Here is a 26,166-nt window from a genome sequence, read left to right as displayed (position 1 = left end):
ATTGAAACATAATTGATAAGCACGATCTTTACAGATTTATTGTTAGTATTATATTATTATTAAAGCACATTAATTATATTTTGCGTCAAAATTATATTTAAGATAATTGTAGAAAATTGATATATAAGAGTATGTATAAGAGAGCGAATTAACAAAAGATCATCAATTCAGTAACATCCTTCGATTCTATATTTTAGATACTTTTAAAATTTGTATCTATATATAAAAATTTTGTATGTATAAAATGTGCAAATTATAATATTTTACTTGTACTATCTCCAACTGAAAAAAGACACGTTTCGACACTCTTGTACTGGCTGTTTAAACAGTGCATTATATCGTCGCGCTTTCTCTTTATTATTTTTTTCCACGCAGGGGTAGAAATATCCTGCCGGACGGTGTCACAATCGCCGGGACATGAAATGCGCGACAGCCGCAGTATAATTACAATAGCGGCGATCTCTCCCACCTGGCGTAGCCTGGCGGAGTCGTTAGCTCGGCAAACATTTTAGGCTTAACTCAGGCGGTCGGATCGGTGGTATAATATCCAGCCCGCTTCCGTAATCCATTTGTACGAACTCCACCGGTGCGCGGCGCGACGGGTCCTTCCTCGGGGGCAGTCGGGCCCTCCGTTACGTCCCCCTCGCGAAGTGAGAAAGATATACGAGTGGTTCAAGGCAATTCTCGGGGTTACTCGGGGGTCGAGGTATTTTTGCGATTACGGCCTCGTTAGCCACGGGCCATCGAGGACTGCTTGTTTGTTTCCGCCTAATTTGACGGGGAAACGCGTCGTAATGTCGGACGCGACGAATTAGGAGCGATCCGTTGGAATTGGAATTGGAGGTAAATTAGCCGCAGGTGAAATTAGGAAGTTTGTTATCGCGATCGTAGGGTGATGGTGAAAAACGTTTGGGTCGGGATTAGCCGCGATAATTCTTTTTTAGGAGCAATTAAGTCACATAGAGTCATGTGGTAAGCGAAGTTATTCTGTTAATTATGCAAGTTTTTTATAATAATAATTAAGAGGGAGACGGAGAAAGAGAGTCTACACAAGATGACATTTGTTAATTGATTGTCGGAAGAATTTATGTAGAAGAACAAATTGTGAAAAGAATGAATATATTTTCACCAAATTAAACATTGTGAATTAATTGTAAAGTTATTTTGGAAAAATTATTTTGAGAATATATTAAAAATTGACAGGGAGAATGAATTAAGATTCCGGTCGATCTGTAAAACTTTATTGCACCACAATTCTGAATAAAGTTCACATTGAGACATTTTAATATAATTTCAATATATTTCATAATTTAATATTATTTTGTAAACGTGACTAAATGTGCTACTTGTACAAAACCTTGTTTTGCGAAGATATGAAAGAAAATAAAGCTACTCGGATACAGTCGACAATTTTGATAGCGATACGCGTATCGTGTTCAAAAGTGGCACACGTCACACAAATTGACTCGTTCGCCGCGCGATCCTCGTAAAAACATGAGTCACTGAACACGGGATTCATAGGGTACAAGTGTAATGCGCGATAGAGATCGCAAGGGTGGCGGATCTCGAGGGAGAGCGTCGATAGCTTCGCCATCGATACTTAAATAGTCGGCGCGCTTATCCGGGAGGGCGATCGAACCCCACCGTGGTAATTTTCCGGATGATTTATCGCATCGCGCGCCTAATGTTTACGAAAGTTGACACCCGCCCGCCTATGTATGTATGTGTGCCCGTCTAATATACAATGCTAAAAATACCGATGAAAACGCGCGTGCGCGAACGCGAAATTTATTCTTAGCATAATGTACGCGCATAACAGCAGGTGAAAGTCGGGCACCACCAAGTTCTTCGGAAGAAACGTCGTCATCCACGTCAAGGCTAGCCTCGGGCGATAAGCGAGTATAGCTGCAGCTGCCTCGGGGTGCTGTGGACTAAAAGAGGTGTAAACGACCCTGATAATTTTATAGAATGTCAATCCGAAACACTTGAGATACTAGCGTAATTTTTTTTCGATGAAATTAGTATTCGTATTAGAAATTCATGTGTGAAGCAAACATGTAATTACTATACATTTCATAATAATTTTATGCAGAAGTACACAAAGCCTCAAATATATATGAAATATATAAACATGTAATATCTGACGCGGTAGTGACATTTATTTTGTTATTCTCTAAAATTGACTCTAATAATCTTTAACTCTCTAGTAATTCGCATATTACAATTTTAAATATTGCATATATATATATATATATATATATATATATATAGTTAAGGAATTAATATTTGTAGAATTATAATAATTCACATGGTTATAGAATTAATATTTCATATATGAAGAAATTAAACTTTACGAGAACCTTATCAATTAATAACGATAACAATTTAGAGGTTTATCAAATATATTGCCGTCGAGACGTGAAATCGAAACGAGCATCCAAATCTCGAGTACGACGCTGCTTCTGGAATCGAATTACAAGCCTGGCGAAAAACGCGGCGAGCAGTCGCGAATAAAGACCTCGGTTGCGTCTCGTGCTTGCAAAATACGCGTGCGAATTTCGAATGCACCGTACGGTTAAAACTCCTCGCTCGAGGACCGACAATCGTGTCGTTAAGGCGCGCCGGGCCCCGGGGCGACGTAACGACGATACTATTCAACGTGGTTGGACAATGCCCTTGTTAAAAACCGCACGAACCTAACCGAACGCGTACGTGCCGAGGGAGAAGGAGGATCGTTTTCGAGGAGCTCGAAACCGCAAAACCACTCCGAGGTGGTGAGGTTTGCGTCGCGGGGGACCGACCCCATCCTCTTCGCGGGCTCCGTCTTCTCGGGGGCTTTGCGAATAGACGACGGCACTCGCAGGCCACTCGCGTGACACCCTTCTCTTATCTGCATTCGTTTAAAACCCTCTCCTCTTCCCCGGCCTTGTTTCATTCAACTCCTTGTGAACGAGTCCTGTGGCTTCGGGCTTCGCTCCCGCGAAGGAAAAGGATCCCTGTCATCGGATAAATAGATCTAGAAAACCGCGACGATTACCCTTGCGGTCCTGTGAAAAAAAGTGACAGGGACGATGGAAGCTTTCGCGCGAAACAAGGATCCGAAGGAAAAAAAGCACGCGCGCATATATTTGTATGTGTGTGTGTGTGTGTGTGTGTGTGTGTGTGTGTGTGTGTGCCCTCAACTCTTTAGCATAAAAGTAATAATAAATATTTAGATGAAAATGGACATAAACACAATTGCAATTTTTTTTGATAAAGATATATATATATATATATATATATATATATATATATATATGCTTGAGATTTCAATATATAAACATTTATTTTACATCATTCAAAAACAGTGATATATTAATTTTTCAAAATATATACGTATACATGTATACATATTTAAAAAAAAAATTTGCATATACATATTTATGCGTATATTCCAGCACTCATCGAGCTTTTTGGACGTAGATACTAAATAATAAATTATAAAAATAGCATTATTTTAGTAGCGGTTATTTTAGTAGTAAAAGATCATTAATGATCATCCAACATTATAAATCGAGACAAGTTAAAAATTGATCTCCGGTTTTTTAAGTGTTAGCGTCTGTATAATTTTTGGAATCTTTAATATTCATCACTCTTTTTAAATTGTAGGACTCATAAATTTTGTAGCGATCATCGATTAATCAATGCTCGCTTCAACAAACATGGTGTAAAGGTGTTGTCTCTATATATATATAATTGTGATAAATCAGTATAAAACAATTTCGAGATTCGTTTTACAACGCATTATCTCATAATATCTTCTCGTGCGCGATTCGAAGTAGCTCTTGTCAGATTAATATCGTACCGGTTATTCTCCACATAAGAAACGCGAGAATCCCACAAATTTGACTGGACGCGAAAAATTGATAAACAGATGTTTGCCACGTGGTTACGGCCAATAACACGTGAATTCCTACATAAATTATGAAAATCATCAGATACGTAAAAACAGAGGCTACTGTTTTCTGTGTTAATCCGTTTAGTCTCTTCGTAACTATACATTTCACGTCCCCCAGATTCCTCGGTGCTTGATAGGTCGCTGCTATTCTCACAATCGAATCCTTCGGATGGGATATCGTTCTCGTCGGAACTGTCGTATCGATTTTTTTCAAAGGCGGCGATTTGCTCGTTGACGGTTCTTCGAACATTTCTACATTTCTCTGCGACAAGACTTTTTGCACGATTGCGGGAATGTCAGTCTCTTTGGGCCGAGGAATTTTCGGGCCGGACGAAACTTTGATCAGAGCGATCCTGGCGAAAGATGATGTTCTGGAAATCGTTTCGTCATCCGTCGAGATTGCACGTGTAACGGGAGCATCCGGGTTTAAAGCTTTTAATAGTATCGGGGTAAACTCATCCGGTAAAAAGGGCATATTTTTTCTTGACGTGATAACGCTAGTCACGTCGTGCTTCTGACGATGATGACGATGATGATGATGATGGTGGTGTTGATGAGCCCTTAGCGGATTGCATGATCCTGGGCATACCATTGATCGTCCTCGACAGGTATGTCGCGGTGAATCCGTCATCTTCGATTTTTTTGTTGTATCTATTAAACATCTGGAATAGAAATAATTAAATTAGAACTCTTACATGAAAATATTCAGAAATGTAATTTTGACGTAACGTATTCTTTAATATATAAGCAAATTTTCTATTTATCAGATATATCCGTTGTATTTCACACAGTTTGCAATTATGCAATAAATATTACGGAGCGAAATGGCGCGATTGCGTTTTAAAATAGGTATTCCCTGTTACGTCCGTCCCCTCGCGCAGCCGTTTTTCACGATAAATTAACTGGAACCCAGTTTTTCACCGTGAAAAAATCGCTATTGACGTATCTGCCATCTGACCGTAGAATTCCGCCCGACGTTCTTTCTCGCGGCGCGTAAATCACGTGCGCGCGAGTCTATCGCATGCGATCGCACGAGAACGTACATTGCGGGAGCCGGGTAAAAGCTCTCCCCGACCGGGTACCCGGGGACGAAGGAAGGTCAGGCTTTCCGTGTCGCTACGCCAGCGGGATATATCCAGCGGTGCTCTTGCATCGACGTTGTCGCGCGACGAAGGCGCGTCCGGGCGGCGCGTGCGCCCTGACGTATTTTCTCTCGAGGTGTTGAAAAGTCGACTCATACACGGCCGGGATTCAAGACTAGGTCCCGGTTTTTAGCGAAACCCGAGGATCGAACGGGCGTTTCTTTCGATCAAATCTATTTGATAAATTCAGCAAGATGAATGAATTTGAAATTTTATTGAAACGAAAATAGAGAGATATATATATGATGAAAATGACAAGTCTGACAAAAAATATAAAATCTTTTAATTTTTTATGAGTGATCTTGTAGAACTGTAGGGGGAACATTATTATTTAGAAAAAACGGAATAAGATTACAATACTCCGAAAATAATATAATATAATATAAATATGTGCGTTTAATTTATATTAGTAATATATATATATATATATATATATATCTAAAAATTGAAAAACTTTGGATTATCAATAAGGAATTATATACATGTTAAGATGTTTACGTTGCTGAGAGAATATTCTTGTAAATATTGTTCTATAATTAACAAATTCTATCGTTTGCGATTATAATCATCGCAAAAGTAGAATATAAGCCAGAAAGTACAAATATTTACCTTTATTTTGTTAAGTCATTTTATATTTACTAGAAGAGGTTACATTCACTTCATTACGAGAAAAATCGAAATTTGTTTTTGTCTATTTTCATGTTTATAATGCGATCGTGCAATTGTTTGACAAAATAATATATATAATTAAGTAATTGCAATTTCATGTGACCGTCCTCGACAGGTATATTGCACAATAATTTTTAATTATTTAATTTTTATTTTTAGTGATTTAAGATTTTTTTTAACAAATTAGAGTTTAAGATTAATTATAAAGATTAATTATAAAAATGTTCATCTCGCAAATATATAACTCTGGTTTCTTTTTTTTTTTTTGGAAAATAATTTTCATCAGTTATTCACATACTTAAGTAATATCATGATTATTGATTGTTTATTGTATATATTAATATATTGATTATGTGTCTTTTCGCAGACGAATGTTTCCAACTTGCCGAGTAGCCTTCCGTGGATTGAAACCTGAAGGTCGTTACGCAGTGTTGATGGATATCGTGCCAGTTGACAATAAGAGATATCGATACGCCTATCATCGTAGTTGCTGGCTAGAGGCTGGCAAAGCAGATCCGCCGGCGCCTGCGAGACTTTATGTTCATCCTGATTCTGCTTTCACCGGCGATCAGTTGCTGAAGCAGATCGTTTCTTTCGAGAAAGTGAAGCTTACCAATAATGACATGGACAAACATGGTCAGGTAAGAGAACCGTTACATGTGCTTGCAGAAAATTTAATGTAAAAATTAATAGGTATCCTTGGAGGGATTTAATTCGATAAAAATTAATTGCAAAAAAATCGGATTTTTATTTATATTCATTCCTGCAATGTGTATGTGTATCATAGGCCAGGACTAAGATTTTATCAAGGAATAACACATTACGATGTAACTGTATTAAAAAAATTAGTTATCTTATTCTACGATTATTTAATGATTGACTTTCAAATCTCTCTATCGCACTCATGCAATTAGAGAGTTTAATTCGGCATTAAAATGGTTAAACGTTTACGCGTCGCGGGAGAAACATGTAAGTCGCGACCACTGATCTCCGTATAATCTCCGTTCTGGAGGATAATTTCGCGCGTACAGGATTTTCCTCCTCGGGCGACCCGCGCGCAGAAATTGTCGACGATAAGGCGCTCCATGCACCCCGGCCATTACGTCGTTCTGTAATTTGCGCCTGCCTTTCAGCGGATGCGTAATTCCTGGGCCGTGCGGCGTATCTCCCCCTTTATTTCGGAGTTTAGCGCACAATAGCCGCAGGACGCGAAATGTCGAGCCCGTTGGACATGCTACCGCTATTACGTGGCGCGAGAGAACCTTCTTCCCTCTTCGCGTTCGATTATGCCCCGAAGATATAATCCCTGTGGTAGATATAACTCTCTCTCGGTGATTATATTCGGATTTTGCAGAAATTTCTGGTTTCAAAAATGAAGGGAGATTCCAGATTCGATATTTGCTTAAAGAAATTATTAAATACTACTTTTTCAATATTTTTGGATCAGTTTTAAATACCTTGGATTATTAGAAGTCTTATATTTAGAATATTAAAAAATAATTATAATATTTTTAATAATGTATAAAAATTATGTATATATAATTTATAATATTTATATTATACATATATATATATATATATATATATATATATATATAGTATATAAATATTTTTAATATATTAAAAATAATACATGAAATATATTAAAATAATATAGTAAAAAATAAAAATTTATTGATGTAAAAACTCTCGAAAAAGAAAACTTTGTAAATTCGACCACTGAATAAGCGATACACGGGTCAGTTTAACGAACGGCTAGTGCCAACGACGTTGGCGATGCTCACATTGTCGTTTTTCACGCCCTCATATCAATTCCTTCGGTCTCCTCTCGTTCTCGCTCGCGTGATCGTTGACGAGTTCTCGAGCGATCGCGCGCGCCGAAAATGGCCTCGTAAAACGAATGCGACGGGACATCACCCCATCAGGGTGGAAGCGTGGGCCTGGTTATCATCGGCGCGAGTCGTTAATCGTGGGCGTTCATGTTGCCAGGAATGTAATATTCCGTTCTCGCCATTGTCGTCGTCGTCGTCGCCGTCGTTGCTGGCCGATCGATGATAAACCGGTCTCTCGCCGTCCGCGAAAACATGTCCCTCCCGCGTCACGAAGGTGACGGCAATGTTTGAGAAAATTTTATCTTTACAATTAATTTTAGTGATGCATCTTCTTGCTTATTAACGTGAGAAGTCAAAATCGCCGAGAATAATCGCGTAAATTTACGGTGCAAGTTTCACCTTTATCGCGAGATTGGCAGTAAACCGTGCGAAACTTAATATTCCGCTATCTCTGACATTCCGTTGTAAACGCTCGACAAAAGTTAATTCTCGGTCTCTGAAATATCTCTTTTAGTCCTTAATTGGAAGCACGCGCGTCCCGTATGGCAAGGTATGAATAAGGATTAATTAAAAGATTATTTTAACTTACTTATAGAAGATGTTGATTTTTTCGAAAACAATAAAGATATTTAAGGTGAATATAATGCTAATAAAATGACAAAATATTATTTAAGAGATAGGCATGTAAATTTTTATGATTTAAAGACCGTCACTAAAGAGTCGATGGAAAATTTGTTAAATATAAGTATAACTTATTTATATATTAAAATTTAAATTTTTTAATTATTTTTGCGCATACATTAGACGGTATCAATATGGTATATGTGCTTTGATAATTGATTCATTTTTAATCGCTTATAACTTGACAATTACTTTAATATTTTAATTTTATTAAAAAAAGAATTCTTTTTTTAACGAGATATGTCAAACTACCTTGGATACTACACATATAGTACATATATCGTATTAAGGGGTTTAATCCTTGAATACATCGCGATGATCTCCCACCCCCGGGGACCAGAAAATATCACGGGAAATCGTAAAAATTGGGACTCTATTGGGGAGAACGAACACTTCGGAAGGGTGGAGCGGATCCATTGGAAAGAGGGAGAGGGGGAGGAAGAGGGCTGCTAGCTTGGGAACATGCTCATAATGTTGCGGACATTATAGGCGGTCTGTAAGCGGTGTCGTAGGTGGTGTATAGTAGGTAGTGCGAGAAGACGGCGTTGCCTATAAGCTAATAAATTGAACGGATGTTTGCCCCGAGCTTTTGTCATGATGATCACGGGTAGCCTGCGCCTGGATCCCGTCGAGCACCTTTTGAATCTCTTTCTCTCTCTCTTAAGACGACTCGCTCTTCCTACCTCACCTCAGCATGTTTCTCCCGCCGTACCGCCGCGACGACGACGACGATGAGAGAACGCGTGTAAACGCACGCACGCATGCGTGAATACTTTTCGGGGCTTTATCCGAGAGGAGGATAAATCGTAGAAATGATAATCGTGATGGGTGAGTTCCCGTCTCATCGTTGTAAATGTTTTCGTTTATCTCCTTTTACGCCGATTGACTTGGATGAATGGTAATCGTTTCGATCACGGTACTTCAGTACTATCGTGAAATAAGTGTTGGCGAGAGCACTTGTACTAATGTATTTGATGCTGTGTAATCTTTTATTAACTTTGCAAAAGTTTTTGAAACATCTAGTACTTTTCATAAATATATATGTAGAAATGTAAAGAAAAAAAAAAACGTTTTAACATTCTCAATAGATTTTCTCTGCTATAGCTTTATAGTTCTTCACGCACACATAATCTTTATAATATTATATTCTTATTACGGTATTCAAGTTATTTCCTATGAAAGAAATAAATGTTACAAAAAAAGGATACTTTATAAACATATGAAAATTTTTGAAACATATATTATTCGCCGGAAGTGTTGAAAAATGTCCGAATTATTAACGACAGTGAATTTTTAGTCGACAATATTAATAGTTTTTGCCTGGATATTGCGATCTCATTTTAATACTTTACACATGCATTATCTTTAATGGCAATATTCCTGTCAGTATTCCTGATGTTTATTGCAATATTCGCCCATTGATACTGCTCATAAAAGTGGTTATGATACATGTGTCAGTGTATGAATTCTCTATATACCTCGAGTAGGCGGATACGCAAATATAAACTGTTAATAAGCATAAAATAACAAGTAGATCCGAGCGTTAAGAAACCGACGAGTATCACTTCCGACGACCGATGTTCTTCAAAATGTTTGAGCTCTGGTCCTTCTTTCGTAACAAAATTATTCTTTTTCCTTTTATAACTTTTGATTCCCCGTCACGGTCGATTTGTGTTAACCTGCGATCGGAAATAATTCATAAGTCGGTTTCGATGAGGGAGAAAAAAAAAAAAAGAAGAAGGAAGGAAAAAAGATTGCTCCTGGGGGATCGAGTCGGGTTTCGTGACGAGGAACTCTTATTCCTTTCCGGCTGTACCGGCAATTGCCAAACACCCTGTACACGCGCAGAGAGAAACACTGGCGAGGAACGCGCGCGAACAGACACACCGGTTGAAAGCGGTCGGTCGAGCCGGGCGAACCACGCAATGCCAGTCAACTTAACTCGACGACTCGAGTGGTAGGGAACATTCCTTCGCTACGGCCACTATTTCATCGTTTCGTATGACGCGATATTATAAGACCCCCGCCTGCGACTCCGGCTACTACACGGTGGTCCAAAAGCGGCCATCTCCACCTGCGCGCGAGTTCTCTCGCGCCGAGCGTTCCTTCCGATCTTTTTCTCCACGTCGGAATTCGTAATCGGCGAGCCCGCATATAAAGTCTGCTTATGAAATATATTTTTCTTACCACTGGTTATATTTCAACTTTCCATCGTTTACTCTATTAGAATTACCTCTACTATTTATCACTGCCATTATATTCTTTCATCTAGAAATTTATTTGTACGACTGTGACTTTGACACGTGTTTTTGTATATCTTGTAAGTATATGAATATTAATTCTCGGCCTCCGGTCATCGTTGCTTCTCGATTACGCGCGTGATGTTCGTAATATTACACGCATGTTTTATAACGGGAAAAATAAATAAAGATCAGAATGTATATTTCTTTATACAGATATACAAAGAGAAATAAATATATTTTATTATATAGCATACTTTTTTGATATTACTTATATATGAAAAAAAAAAAAAAAACAAAATTTAAAGTATATTTATTAGAATATTGCTTTCAGGTAAAAAAATGTGAAAAAGGATGCATTCTAATTCTTCCTGGTGTTTGCACCAACATTGCGATAAGACGCGATGACGAGCATCATATGTATGTGCGTATGTTTAATGATTTCGAAAAAAGACAATACTATTAACAAGATATATAAATCTTATTAATTACACGTGAAAGGCGTTGGAAGTTTTATCGATAATGATTATTTAATTTTGAAGTGAACGGTACTTGTTCGAGCACGGAAAAAAAAGTTACCGCGGGAAAGATGTAAAGTTAATCTCCTTGAAATATCGCGGACGAGAAGGATTTGCCATAATTACCGGTTGCTTGGTAAACACGCGGATAAGGTGCAACGCTGATCGACAGGTGGGAAAAAGTATCAGCACGATTGTCCTATACTTGTGTGTTTCTCGACACACGCACACATTCGCGTTACTAGGTATCTCTCTGCTTTTGTCTTCTTTTTTCCCTTCTTTTCCCCCCTTTCCCGCCTTTTTTTCGCGCTCCTTTTTGCAGTACGTAAGTTTTGCCACGGAGAGAAAGTCATTTCCGTGCGATGGAATTTTTACGATCCAGCTGTGGAGAGCGAGCATGATACGCGCGTATTTAAATCCGCAGTACATAAATAACAACCAATAAATAAGTATCAACGATATGTACTTATCATGTTATACATATTTGGATAGTTGGCTACTGCAGAGAAAATTGATTTGGTAATGACGAATCAATGAATCAATATCTACATATTTATCAGATTTAAAATATTTATGACTCCGCGCGACTTTAAGATTTTATATTAAATTATATTAATTTTTTTTTATCTTTATATTATAATTATTTTATATCATTTTATATTATTTTAATATATGCAGAATTGTATATTTTTGCAACGTCTATATGTTTAGTCTTATAGATTGATAAATGATAAGTATATAGATCAATATATGGAATAATTTATAATTTTATAATTCAGTGCATTTATTTATGGAATGACAAATGCAGTTACTTATTCTCCATATAGTGAACTAATTTATTGCGAATATAATCGCCAATATAAAATTTTCAATGAACATCGTATAATTTGTTAATATAAGATAATTGTTTTACATTTTTTTTCTCTTATCTGAGTTACAGAACTGATGAAATCTAATCATTATTAATGTAGCAATAAAGTAAAAAAAAACATAGTAGAAATGCATCAATTGATTTCTTGCTCGACTCGAAGAAAAACGTGATCGACTTGGTCGGTATTCTAGCCCGAGGAAAACGTTCTCACGATCTCGCGACGCGAATATGTCCTCTCGCTTAAGGCGAAGTATTAGGTTTCGTGTCTCGGCTTCCCGCGGCAGAATTCCTGAGCAAACGGCGGGGTTGATAAATTAAACGAAAAGTTATATGAATGCACATCGCGCGTTCTAACATGTGTCTCGCTACTCGTACGCGTCTACACACGCGGCCCACGCATACGTATACGTGCGTGACACATATACATGTGTGCATTGTATAGCAACAGAGAGAGAGAGCAGTGAGGATTGTAGTTCTGACAGGTTGCAGCGGGTTGTCCCGCATACGCAGCAGCGCGCGAAAGAGAACGAATAGGAACACCCGGGGATCCCACAACGAGGCGATCGCCTCGCCTCGCCATAAAGCTGCTACCTTGGAAACGACTTCTCGGCATCCTCGCTGGAAGCCAGTTGCACGCGTGCGCGCGCGCGGTAGTGGAATTAAATTCGGATCTTAATTCGCCGGAAACATTATTCCATCCAACGCCTTGCGATGCGAACGATATTCGCGAACGATACACGTCGTTTCTCTCAGGCTTCATTACGCTCGCCCGCATTATTCGTTCGTCTTTTTTTTCTTCTTATCATCGTTTATCTAACAACATCCGGAAAGACTGCCGAGAGTTTCTTCCGTTGATCTCTCTGATTAGATTTTTTTTTAAGTTTTAATTAATGTAGCTTCTTTCAAATTTTACATGTATGCAAAGAGGAAATGTCTCTTTGCGTGATATTCTTACAATTAATGTTTTAGCTTAAATCTTAAATAAAAAAAGAAGTATTGCGTTGCACATTGTTGCACATACATATGGCAAAGAGAAAATCATCGATGGAGAATTCTGAAACGCGCGATAGGTTGCGATTTGCGAAATCGCGCGAATTTAACGTGCGTTATAATCAATGAAGTGGCACCGGACACCTCTCAGGCTCCGCTCAATTACGCCCCTGGGTCGTTTAATTAATACGCCTATAATTCGCGGCCTTTGCGTAATTATATACGCTCACATTGTAAATACCTGCGTAGATCCGGATAATCCGTGGTCTGCTCCGGATGCTCGTCGCGTTCGAAAAAGGACGAGGGAGCGGGCGAGAAAACGCGAGAAAGAGAGAGAAAGAGAAAGAGACGAAAAAGAAAAATAAAAGATTTCCGACATAACTGAACTCGCTTTTGCGAACATTCAGAACATGAATGTGTGTGGATATTCCTTCCAAACATATCGCGATGTGACGTTTGTTTTTCGGCCGCGAGATTGCTGGCGATATTTTTGAAACTGGTTTAATACTCGCGACAGAAAGAGAGAAAGAGAGAGAAAAAAAAGAAAGAAAGAGAGAAATATAAGAGCGCGAGTTTGTTTCTCTCTACCGGAGTATCCGCGATTGGGTGATTTGCACGATTGTGATATTAAATGCAAAATTACCGATAAAGTAAGTACTCTTGGAAGAGATTCCAAGCGTATTAAATATAAAACGCGCATTTGTGGGACTTCGTCCCTCATTTATTCCGTACGAAATGATCGAAAATTTTCGTCTCCAACCGTAACACTTTTCGGCGCTTTGAATTTTTCGTGATAATCCGGATTATAATTAAATATGTGTAACCGTAATCGTAGAATCATTTTCGAAATCGAATTTCTGACATTAAATTCCACGCTTCTAGAATTTCCAGTGAGTGTCTTTACAAATTTATATGTCAAGTACTTGGATTTTAAATACTCTTGGTCTTTGGATGCTTTTCGCGTACATATTTGAATCGTCAAAATCTCAATTTGTCAGATCTTCGGACTTTTCATTATCTTTGATTTTTATTGGAGATATCCTGTGGTATTTATAGTTTTCTTTAAATCATCGAATCCCCGCTGTGAGTAATCTCTTCTTTTTTATCTGTAAGAATATTTAAATTTCGACTTTCGCTACAAAAGTCTCGCTGTCAGATATTTCGTTATCTATCATATCTATACCATATCTAGTAGAAACATGTTTGTGTTAATTGAGACTCGGATTAATATTCGACTTGGCATTCCACTTTGATTGCTATCTACTGAGCGTAGCAAAAAAAATACCAATAAATTGTGCGTGTAATGCCGCTATCAACATGTATTACTTGGATGACGCAATGTTTGATAAATCGTCACATGCAAATCACGTCCGAGAGTAGATCGGTTTCTCGGTAGCCTTTCGCAGCTAATTATTACAAATGGACTCTAATCGATTGAACGGAAAAAAGTGTTTACGTTGTATGATGCACGCAAAGAGCAATATCTTTTTTTTTCTGGGAAACGTTTTTATGTAAAATTCGTGAAGCGAAAAACTAGAACTTTCCTTGTTGAGTAACATTCCTTCTTGATGGAATATTATATTAAGTTCAGTTAGACATCTAAGATTCACATTATATCTTTTATATTTTTAATATTAAATAAATATCTTGTGTATCTCTTTAATCTTTTTATTTTTTAACAATATATAGTCTTTCAGAATTTGTAGATTTAGTCTAGAATTTTTTTAAACAAAACCGACATTTTTTGAAAAATGTGAATCGCACTATTTTGAATATATTTTTAATTTTGGAATCTAATCTTAACTTTTTTTTAAGCTTACTATATTCTATTGCATTTCTGCATCCTCGATGCTCAAACGTCGCTTTGCGGAAACGAAATTCCGTCCTTTAGCTCGTAAAATACTTTAAAATATAGCATAATTATCGTTATATACGTTCCAGGTGTGTTTCTCACTTCTTTATGGGAAAATTAACTTTAATCGGTGGAAAGACACTTTTATCCAGCTGTGTATCGGTTACGCATCGTAAATCATCTCCCGTGTTTGATGCCAGTTCAATGTAATCGTGGCTGTTTATGCATTTGTATCTCGAGCGCGGATGATCGCGGTGAGGACATGCCCCATCAACAAGGCACATATACGATCCTTACGATCGTAATCTACAATGTGCCATAAACTCCTTGAACACAATTTACTGGAATAAAATGTGTGCCCGCATGGGACGTCATTCTTCCCGCATTCTCCTACGATGGACGAAATAAATACATGGAAGGCACAACGTGTTATAATAAAAACATAATAAAACTTAATAATCGATCGTAGATTATATAAGATTGCAAGTGTAAAAGGATGATAAAGTCAAACACGGAATCAGTTGGCTTTCTTTTTAGTATAATTCGTCGACAACAGGAAATCACAAATCGCAAATAAAATCAACATTTTTTTCATTACTCGTTGACATAACGATATTTCATATGAAAAGTCATCGTTCGCACGCATATCGCGCCGGAAAATCAAGATAATTGAGTGTTTTCAAGTTGGCCGCTCATTGAACTAAGTTATCCAATCGGATGTATGCATGACAAATTTATCAGACGGTCGTGTCATGGAGATATATTTGTACGCGTGTGTATACATGTGTATGAATATAAACGCAGTCAATCGTATAAACATTCGTATATGCGTGTAGCGGCAAAGCCAGTCACGGGAACGGGACTTAAAAGTCAGGTCTCTGACGGAGAAGGGCCCCGAAATGCCCAAAGACTTCTCCTCTCTCGGGCCACCTGCAACCGTTAAGTCTCAACAGTTGCGCCGCGCGCAGCCGCCTCTATATTTCATATTAGCGATAATATATAAGTCCGGCTACCGCGTCACATTCCCTTTATTTCTCTCTCGCTCTCGCGTCGTCTCTTCGCGAAGCTTCACGCATTTCATTCTAGGATCATTCCCGGCGTATGCTAACGAGCCTGTCCGACCGTTCTGTCTGATTTCAGTAATCAGTAGTCCAGTCTTTATCATCTTTGATGGTCCATTAAGTATGCATCTGCTTCATGTGCATAAGAGTGTAAATAAAAGAATACCATTTTCTAATTTTTTATGAATTATACTTTTATCTTAAGAATATTTCACTTATCTTTATAATATCTTCCCCTAAAATAAGCGCTAAAAGGATCCTTTTGGTTTAAGCAACAAGTCCTCTAAAAAGTAAAGTAAATACGTTATACGTGTATGTTGTACTGAATGAGATATTTTCTTATCATTACATTATTTAATATTTAGGATTATTTATTTAATTTATAAATAATAAGATATTTCAAAAAATATCACATAAAGAAAAAAATATTCATTAAGAATATCTATTAAGAGAAGGCTTATAAAGTATACATTTTGAGAATACAATTTTTTTTTTTTTTGTAGATATTGTAGATTTATTTTATAATCTAATTTTGATATTATATTCTTCGTGAGACGTGAGTATTGCGTTTTATCGTCAATGCTCGATTATTCTCTCTTACGGAATTAATTCTAATCCGAAATTCTATCTCCCGATCTTGATCACCCTGTACGTCTTGTCGCGCAGATTGCCTCCGAAGACGGCAAGGTTGAGAGAATGGGAGCCGGCATGGGATGCGCGCGCGGCTGCTCGCGCGTTACATGATGATACCGTCGCGGGGAATTTGTTTCGTCGCGGCACATTGTTTCGGACAGGAAATCGATACGCGGGACTTCGCCCCGGTCGAGGGACGAGAGGGGGGGGGGGGGTTGCCGGCCCTCGCGCCCCGCGCTATCCGCAGTATCTACCTGCGACAGAGGGCTTCTCTCTGCAAAAGTGGGATTCCCGCTTGAAACTTTAACCCGCCCATCTACGCGACTTCCGAGCGATACATAGTTTTATATATATATATATATATATATATATATATATATATATATAGGTATATATAGTATCCTGGAAAAACCTGTGCAACGTGAGGTCGATCTCGCTTCTGTCACAAATGTTGAATCTCTCTCTCTGGAATTTATTTGCAAATTTTTTAATACTAAAAATCGAGGAATTTCGAATGAAGTTTCACGAGGAAATTGAGTTCTCTTCGTTTAATTTTAAGCTGATCTTTTCTTCAGTGCTATCAGAATCTGATTTAAAATAAATTTTTATCAAGGATAAGATTCGATAGAGATTGCTATATCGTTATAGCATTTCACTCGGCTTTTATATTTATTATCTCTCATATACTCGAAAAATTATACACTGTGGACCATTGTGGACTCATTCGTAAAAACATAAAAGTCAAGAAAATAAGGTAGCAGTGAGCTACTTTGTTGATAATCTGCCTGCAATAACTGAAGCCAGTATCCAATCTCGGAAACGAAATATGTTAACTCGCAATTAGATACAGAGACACATGCGCTAAATAATCGCGCGATAACTTGCGATAATCGGCGACTTAAGGCGCGCGTTTCGCGCGAAACATCGTCGCCGATCGGGACGATAATCATACTTTATTATTATTAGGCGCGCGACTATACATATGCGCGGAATTCATTAGGCAGAGCGGAATCACTTTTTCGCGTTTAATTTCTCACTCGTGAAATAATCGAGCGGTGAATCTCGCGTTGTTGCAGATCGTGCTCAACTCGATGCACAGGTATCAGCCGAGGATACACTTGGTCCGCTGTCGACACACCGACGACAGCAGCCTGCACATCAGCGACCTCCAGAAGGAGGAGCACAAGACGTTTATCTTCCCGGAGGCCATTTTCACCGCCGTCACGGCGTATCAGAATCAGCTGGTGAGTGCGGAATAATAGTCGATTTATATATAACGTTAATTCAAGACGGTAAACGAATCTTGCGGAATTGAAACCATAATATCCTGAAGATTCAGAAGTCTTGAAAAACTTTGAATTTTTTATTTCCTCTCGCGAAAGAAAGATTTTCAATTCGTCGGGTTGAATGAATGAATATCTTTCATCTTTTAATTAATTTTAGCATAAAATAACGTTGTGCAACATCGAGTTTTATTTTAATTTAACTTTCTTTTCTTTTTTAATTTCATTCTTTTCACGCAGACCCGCGTTTATATTATTACAAGAATTTGAGAAGAATGTTGGATTTTATATGACTTTAACATGTGTCTGTTAAATTTGCAGATAACGAGACTGAAGATCGATAGTAATCCGTTCGCCAAGGGATTTAGGGATTCGTCGAGACTCACCGACTTTGAACGGTATGTATAGATACTCTCGATACTCAATTTTTCTAAGAAACACGACAATATTTTCTAGGATATCTAGATTTAAATCGCGGCTGAAAGGGAATTGGATTATAAGTATTTCCGACTTCGAGACTCGTAATTATTCGCGTCGACACCGTATCGGTAGCCGATCGAATAATAACTTACAAAACTTGATTAAAATATGTTCTTCAGCTAGTAAGCTAATCTGTCTGCGCTGTTCTCCTTTTCTCTTTCATTCACAAGTATTTCGAACCGTCCAATCCCTGGCAAACGCTTTTCTGCATAGTGGTGTAACGAGCAATCATAGCGCCCATTTATAACGCCCGGACGTTGATCGAGCGGCCGCTAAATTAAAACCTATATTTTCGAATGAAATATCTATAACTCCCGTGTCGGCACGGCGTCGACGTCCTTACTGGAAGGGGTTAATTAAAACGCGATTAGAGTGTCAGCGCATACGTCATCCGGACCGACCATTTCCTCGATTTTTTCCTTGCGCGAATTATCCCAGATCTCTAATTGCTCTCGAAAACACTGAACGAAATTGCGAGATTGAACGGAAAAAGGTCTGACACGCGATAAAGGCTAATTATTGACCGCTGTTCAAATTGCTGTTTAATTATAAGGAAGAGCTCACTTTTTATATTTCTTATTGAAACTACATATATATATATATATATATATATATATATATATATATATATATATAGAGAGAGAGAGAGAGAGAGAGAGAATACTAGTAAAAAATACGCAGTGAATTCTTCTTTATAATTAAACAACACTTTCAACAGCGATCGATATGTATACGTAGCGTATTTGGACTGTTATTTTGACATTTGCGTGACAGGTTTTTATTCGGCCTTCTAGCTCGCTTTTTTGTCTCGCGTCTTGCGAAAGTTTGACCTATCGACACGCGACTCTTCTCAATTTTAGAGTCACGGACGGTTATTACATCTCATTAGAACGTCGGCACCTTAATCGCGCTGACTGAATTATCGCTTAGATCTCTTTCGTTTGGGGCGGAAATTTACAATAATGTTAAACGTCAAATGTTGGAGATCGAGCGCTTATTTGACGTCAAAATGACCGCGCGCACGCGGCTGATTTCGAGTTATCCTCGATCATCTATCTGCATGAATGACGATGCACCTGCCCTAGTCATGCATTCAGTCTCTCTTTCTCTCTTTTCTCTCCGCGTTTATGGTTGAGGCGGATGCACGCGTGACAGAAAAATATATTTATGTATATATATGCGTATATATTCTTTTCGTTCACAATGTTGCCGTCATCCCGGGATCAACGTTAATGCCCGGCGATATCATGATATTAACCGGTGGCTGCGATTAATCGATTATCTTTGCTTGTCTCTCGTCATCGAGCTACTTTGCATAAAAAAAGTACATTTTTTCCACCTGGTATCGTTTGTTGGTATAATATCCAGTAGAATATCCAGACTTTTGAATCTTAGAATCTTTCTTTAAACGGATGTAGAAAATTATTTATAATTCTTGAAGAGTATAATCAACTTAGAGTCTTACACTTAATGCAAAAAATTTTGAAACTATAGCCATTATAGTTGTATAATAGTGCCTATATAATAGTTAATAAATTGTAATCGTTTAAAGCAGAGCGAAAATCTTAGAAAATTTTTTTAGGGTAAAAAAACTTTAAAATATAAACATATATTATAGAAATACATATAAAAATGTAAAAATATAATAATATAATAATAAAAATTAACATTGGACACTCGATTAATTTTACGTTAACAACTCGACAAGTTGCAAAGAATACTACAAAGATAAGACACATCTCCTCGTACTGTTATAAACTACGTCACCATATCAAGATCGAAAGTTTTACGTTCGACTTCCAGCCGCAGCTTTACGTTTAAAAATTGATTAGCTCGCTCTCTAAGAGAAGGGTAGAGACTGCGGTCTGTGCGCGCGGGGGTCTTGGAGATTCGGTACCATATTTTACGAAAAACCGTCTGGTGCTCTCGCACCGCCCACCGATCCTCAGAAATATATTAAAAGAACACGGGCGCGCGTTAAGCGAGGCAGGACTCTCGTCACGCCTCTTCCAATTTGCACGTGATCGCAGCTGTGGGCCAGCGTGGATGCCACTTTCACGAAAACTCCCGGTCGCGGAGCGATACCTCCGTCTCGCCCTCGGGATCGTTCGCGATTAATTAGCTCATATTTCAGAACATCGCCGCTCGTAACTCGCGCAATTAAAGCTACGCGTATTTTTCTGTTTTTTTTTTTCTTTTTTATGTGGATTCCGAAAAATCCGCGACTCGAAATTCGTCGGACACGACCGGGTTATGGTATCGCTAACCGCGATACTTTAATGGCCCATTTAAGTGTCACGATTACTGCCTCATTACGATCGGATAAATTATTTAATTGCACTTCTCGCGAAGCAGGTGTCTCACGACAGGTACGCCGATGGTCTCGCGATCGGCCACGCTAAAGCGACGAGAAGAGCAAACAGAAAAAAAATGAAAGCAATCGAGAAAGGAAGGATAAAGAAGGTAAAAGAGATGGAGAAAGATGTAATTTATTAACACCTAAGACCCACAACTTAATTCTTCGAAGAACACGCACAATATATTTCAGATAACATCGATGATTTAAATAGAATAATTTCGAATGGAAAAATTTGTCCATACATAAAATCTTAATTCTCAGTTATTAATTCTCAAGAATTAATTTCTCCTCTGCGTACTCTGAAAAACTTGAATACTAAATCTTGAACGCTTAATTCCGAATCGTAAATTATAAACATTGAAATTCGAATTTATGCAACTTTCAGGTCCAAACTTTTATCTCTTGTTATGAATAACGTACTCCAAATGCGCAATAATTCCCCCAAAATGTTGCGCAATAAAGAGATGAAGAAAAAAAAAAAAAAAAATAGAAAGCTCAGAAAAGAAGAGGAAAAGAATAAAGATGGGGTCTGTGAAACGCGGCAAGGAATGAAGAGTTGGCATTAGGGAGGGACGACGACTTTATTGAGTGCCCGTTATCGATTCGCGAACACAGCGTGTACACGGATCGATTTGCATAAAACCTTGAATCGCGATCCCGAGAGATCGCCGCGAGTCGTCGCCGTTAACAATTTAATGGGCGTACTCGCGCCTGGCTACCGGTGTGTCGTTCTTACTTATTAAATGAGGCCGAGAACGGCGCGATAACCGTCTCGTCCCTCGACGAGGAGAAGTCAAGTCCGGCGGCGGCGACGAGAGAAGTTGGACCCGGCACCCGGCTGGCGTCGGCCGTGAAAAACCATCGTCGCCGAGAGACGACGATAAAGGCGGCTTTTAATTACGGGCTGATTTCCAGTGCAATCCCGCTGCGCCCGCGCCCTTGTCCTGGTGCCGATGTTATTGAAGCGACTCTCGGTGGCCGCGTTTATTGTCAAGTATGCGCATATCGGATTATCGCCTCGGATTCGCGCGTCCTTTTTGCTCGCCCGTGTTTCTCCGACTCTCCCTTCCTCCCTCTTTTAGTTTCTTTGCAAGACCAGTTGTTAAAAAATTAAATCTCGGGAGAGCGGCAAAAACACGCGAACTTCTCGTTTATGATTATTAATAGCCGAAGCGCGCCATCTCCTCTCCCACTCGCGAATACGCTCGAACGATCGCGCATGGCGCAGAAGAAGGCAGTTCTGTGATGGATCGAGCCGCTCGCGCGATATTTTCATGTACGAGCGCTATCGCTCTGGACATATATCAGAGTGAATTTATGCTACTTGTCTATTAAAAGGAGACGTGCGTAAGTAATCTAGCGACGGAAAACGCGGCTCCGAGCATCGTAGGATGTAAATACTGAATGCGATGAATTTATCTGTTTTCAAGACTCTTGAGCGTTTGAATATTAATGCTCATATTTTAACGTCTCTGTATATCTTAACTTTCCAGCTGAAAGAATATGTATTCTTTTATGTGGTATCCTTCAATTTTTGGATTGTAAGATTTGTGGCTACTCGTGGCTATTGTAATATTTATTCTTGGATTCGAAATTCAACAATTTATTATTTAAGAAAATAGTAATAATTAGGTAAGAAATTTCTTTCATCCATATATATGATCACGAATTCTTCAACAATTACGCAATTTCGTCATGATTCGCAATCGACATGTTTGCACATGCATTTAGCTTTGTTTCAACAGAGCAATTTCATGGCTAGTCAAACGATAACACGAAGTGTGCATATGTGTGCGTGCATTTTAATGACTTTGCATTTCGGATTGCGCGAGCGTGATCTCACCCCGGAATCACTGCCACACCAAGATCCTCCCCAAATCAGCACCTGCCTAACAGGCAGGCTGCCTAAAATCTCGCAACGTCATTCTAAGACTCGTCCGCTATCTCGTGCTCTTGGAAAGTCGATCGGTTCGGCTTTGCATTCCGATGTCGTGTAAAGAAAGAAAGAAAGAACATCGCGTCGCATTATGGAGTTTCTTCATCACTATCGATACCTTCCCATCGAGAACGCCCCCCTCGTTTTCCGAAATTGCTACACGTGAAAACGTCCCCGTAAAGCTCGTTCAAGATAGACTACCGCATGAGACTGTCGATAAAATCTCCCAGGGTCAGTAACACTTTGGCGATAAGGCTGTCGCTCTTGGCGCTTGGGAGTGCCCGCTTGGGATCCTAACTTTGTTAGTTCAACTATGCTCGTATAGCTCTGATCAGAAATTATCGATAGACGAAGATCACTTCAAAACGCAGTCGTGTTATCGTGGAACTAATTTGGAACCGGTCCTTTATCAGTTTCCCGCACTGCATCCAGTTGTGTTTGCCCACGCTTGTTGGTAAACATTCACATTTTCACGAAGATACAGAAATTTGCAACCATCTAGCCAATTACTGTTTTAGATAAATGTCCAACAACTATGTTAAAACAATTATTTTTATACGCATCGTTTCAGCAATTTTTAGATAAAAAATAATTGAGATTCAAGTTATAAATTTATGGGCAGTCAGCGTATACATTAATTATCTATCTAAGAATCTATGATTTAATTGAAATATTGTTTATAAATATACACATATATATAGCAGATGTATCAATTTTATATAAAGCAATCAATAATTCAAGTTTACATTTCTCAATACATCTTTGAATCTAGCAACTCAGATTATTCGCTGTCATTTTACGTATCTGTTGTTAAACTTCATCATCTACAAGACAACATATATATTTGATAGAAAATAATTTTAACTAGCCGACGATATCATAAGAAGAGAAAAAGGTAGGAAGATGTCTGGCTGAATTGAACCGGGGATCTCGCGCACGCACGTTCTCCATCAGCCGATGACACCGGTCGTTGCCGCGCTCGCTCTAGATAAGCACGTACGGCCGCGAAAGGACGATAAGCTCGTCGTCTCTCGTGGTCGGACGAGGAACGAGGAACGCCGGCAGTCGCCTCCACGTTGGCCGCGCACGGATGCTCCGCTCCGGCGGCGTCCGGAGTTAATGAGAGAGCGGCCGTACGGAGCAATACAGCGCATGCACCCGCCCACTTCACGCCGGCGCTGATAGATAGATGCCCCTCCGGCCCTCTTTCTCTTCCTTTCTTTCCTTCTCTCTCGGTACGGCCCTCCTCGCGTACGTGTTCGCGAGGAGAACCGCCGTCAACGTCGCGAAAACATCAACCGGGCATCAGCATGAGAGAATCGCGAAACCCGGCGCGATGGCGGCTGAGAGGATTGTACACGCTGTTTCGCGATGTACAGATTGATGGTTTAGGTGAAGTCGTTAAGACCTATGGCGAAATTGTGGGATGTTGTACATGTTATACTTGCGCACGAATCGTATTTAAACTGTTATTGGACATTAATAGGATTCTTTTCAACTTTCAATTCCTCAAGATCTCATTCTATCAAGAATAAAATATTGCAAAATATTCTATTGCGAAATTCGTGATTTATTGAACGGGGAATATTGTGGAATCTCTGAGATTAAACGTATGAAAAGCGATTCTTAATGTAAACGTAGACAAGCTGTGATATCTTTAATGTTCAACTGCTTGTTACATCTTACTCGCTGCATTTTAGAGATGTATGTACAGGCAAACATCTACATTCCTTACATATTCTCGTCGCTATTCGCGTTCGGTTTCGGCCTGCGATCGTTCGAGCCTCTCACGTGGAAGCACTTCTCGCAGAAAGAAACGGGTGGTAACGGCGGAGAAAGAGAGCGATTCCACGTTCCCCGGTTCCGGAGGGCAAGGAGGGCAGGGCATTCATCTATATTAGCTTCGAGAGCGGACGGCCTGTCATTACCGCTGCCGCTCTGGCCCTCTTTCTCCTCCTCTTCTACTCCATCCCTCGCAAAGTCTCTCTATTCCATCTCGCTCAGTCTTCTCTTCACAGCATGCTCCTTCTGTCTGCTTCTCTCTTTCTCTCTCCCCTTCTTCTCGACACAACTACCAGCATCAACGCAGACACCTCCGACCGATACCGCCAGTCCTCCTCTTGCCAGTCCATTAGCGGGCCGCATTATCAAAGTGCCAGAGGGAGATGAAGCTTGGCGACGGACAAGGATGAAGAAGACTCCATAGAAGAAGAAGAAGAAGAAGAGAAAAGAGCTGGAGGGGAGGAGACACGAGAAGTGGAGAGGCAGCATCAGTGGCCGTGGCTGCTACGGAGCTAATAACCGCCGTTTAAAACGCAAAAACAAAGGTCTCGCCGTGCATCATCGGGACTTTTAGGCCTGGCCGGGGGTTCGCGCGGAGAGGATACCCGCGGGAAGAAGAAAGAGCAGAGTGAGAGCGGGGAGAAGAAGGCCCCGACACATATACACACATACGTATACGCACACACATCTCTCTATGTATCGGTCGACTATCCGAGGCGTCAGGGTCATTACCGGATCATTACCTACCATACCTACCGTGCGACGACGATGATGGCTCGACTTGCAAGCATCACAGGCTCTCTCTTTCTTCGTATACACACACACACACACACACACACATACGCATTTCGCGCGTGTATAATAATACGCTCGCACTTCTACTTATATCTAGAGCTCCGTTTCTCGGCGTTAACGTCTCGTGCCTTTGTGTGAGTACACACTCTCGTATGCGTATGTGTTGTGTACACGCGTATGTTCGTGTATATTACACACTAAGCCGAAGCTAGCGGCGGCGATCGCGCGTCGGTCGGCCCGCTCGGCGGCAGCCGGGTAAATTACAGGCTCGACCGTATTTTGTGTTGTCTTGTTGTTTTTCAACGCGCCGAAAGGAAATGAGCGAGCAAACGCGTCACGCCACCCCGAACCTGCTAATTTCTATTCATATTTTATGGCTATTAATTTCTTCGCTGTTACACTCCCTGTCCTCCCCCCCCTCTCTCGCTCCTCCCCCTCTTTCCCTGCCAGCGCCCTTCCTCGCCGCTCCTCATCACCCTTCGTCTCGCTCTCTACCGTTGTATCTCTCTCGCTTAACTTCTTCTCTCTTCCCCCCCCCCCCCACCCCCTACTCGTTCTCCTTTTCTGCGATTCTTTTCTTTTCCGCTCGCCCCGATTCACGCCATCCCTCTCTCTATCCTTTTAGCGTCTTTTTCTCTCGACTTTTGCTCCTTTCTCTCTTTTTCATCTATCGTCTAATATCTTTCCTTAACAGCATTCCACGTCGAAGGAAGAATCCGCGGAACTTTTTAGCCTCGAATTTCTTTCTCTCTCTTCCGTCGCGTCGTTCCTTTTGTGTTGAAATTTTCACGCGATATACCTCTTTGAAAGACAGTCGGTGTGCCCAGAAGCTGTCTTTCTTTTTTCTTCGTGAATTTCAAAACTTTCTCTCCCTCTTTCTCTCTCTGTCTTGCTCTTTTCTCGTTCCACCATCACGAAATCTCATTTCGAGATTCGTAGAGCGACGACAGCTCGCTCGTTGTTGAAGAGAAAAGGGAGGTACCGTTGTTAGTCGTAAATCTTTCAATGATTTTAAAGTAGTTTCCTTTTATTCTGGATTAATTCGATTTTTTCTGTATATATATCTTTTACACGTAGGAAATTATCTTTGAAAATTCCTTTATCA

The 26,166-nt window shown here is 39.7% G+C and overlaps 2 protein-coding genes across 2 annotated transcripts in view; one reads left to right on the top strand and one right to left on the bottom strand.

Moving 5' to 3' along the window:
• Positions 1-26,166, top strand: part of LOC140664102 (uncharacterized) — a 53,332-nt gene that overhangs the window by 16,934 nt on the left and 10,232 nt on the right. Inside the window, exons 3-5 of the mRNA XM_072888858.1 lie at positions 6,116-6,389; positions 17,503-17,670; positions 18,031-18,107. Coding sequence (XP_072744959.1) covers positions 6,116-6,389; positions 17,503-17,670; positions 18,031-18,107 — 519 coding nt within the window. The remainder of the gene's footprint in view (positions 1-6,115; positions 6,390-17,502; positions 17,671-18,030; positions 18,108-26,166) is intronic.
• Positions 3,507-13,296, bottom strand: LOC140664104 (uncharacterized). Its single transcript, XM_072888867.1, has 2 exons — positions 13,122-13,296; positions 3,507-4,599 (listed from the first exon to the last, which is right to left on the bottom strand). The coding sequence occupies exon 2, from the start codon at positions 4,566-4,568 to the stop codon at positions 3,828-3,830; it is 741 nt and encodes a 246-aa protein (XP_072744968.1). The 5' UTR covers positions 4,569-4,599; positions 13,122-13,296; the 3' UTR covers positions 3,507-3,827.

This window comes from Anoplolepis gracilipes, chromosome 3 (assembly GCF_047496725.1).
Source record: "Anoplolepis gracilipes chromosome 3, ASM4749672v1, whole genome shotgun sequence".
NCBI lineage: Eukaryota > Metazoa > Arthropoda > Insecta > Hymenoptera > Formicidae > Anoplolepis > Anoplolepis gracilipes.
Note: the sequence above shows the minus strand (reverse complement) of the source record. Positions and strands in the feature narration are given on the sequence as shown.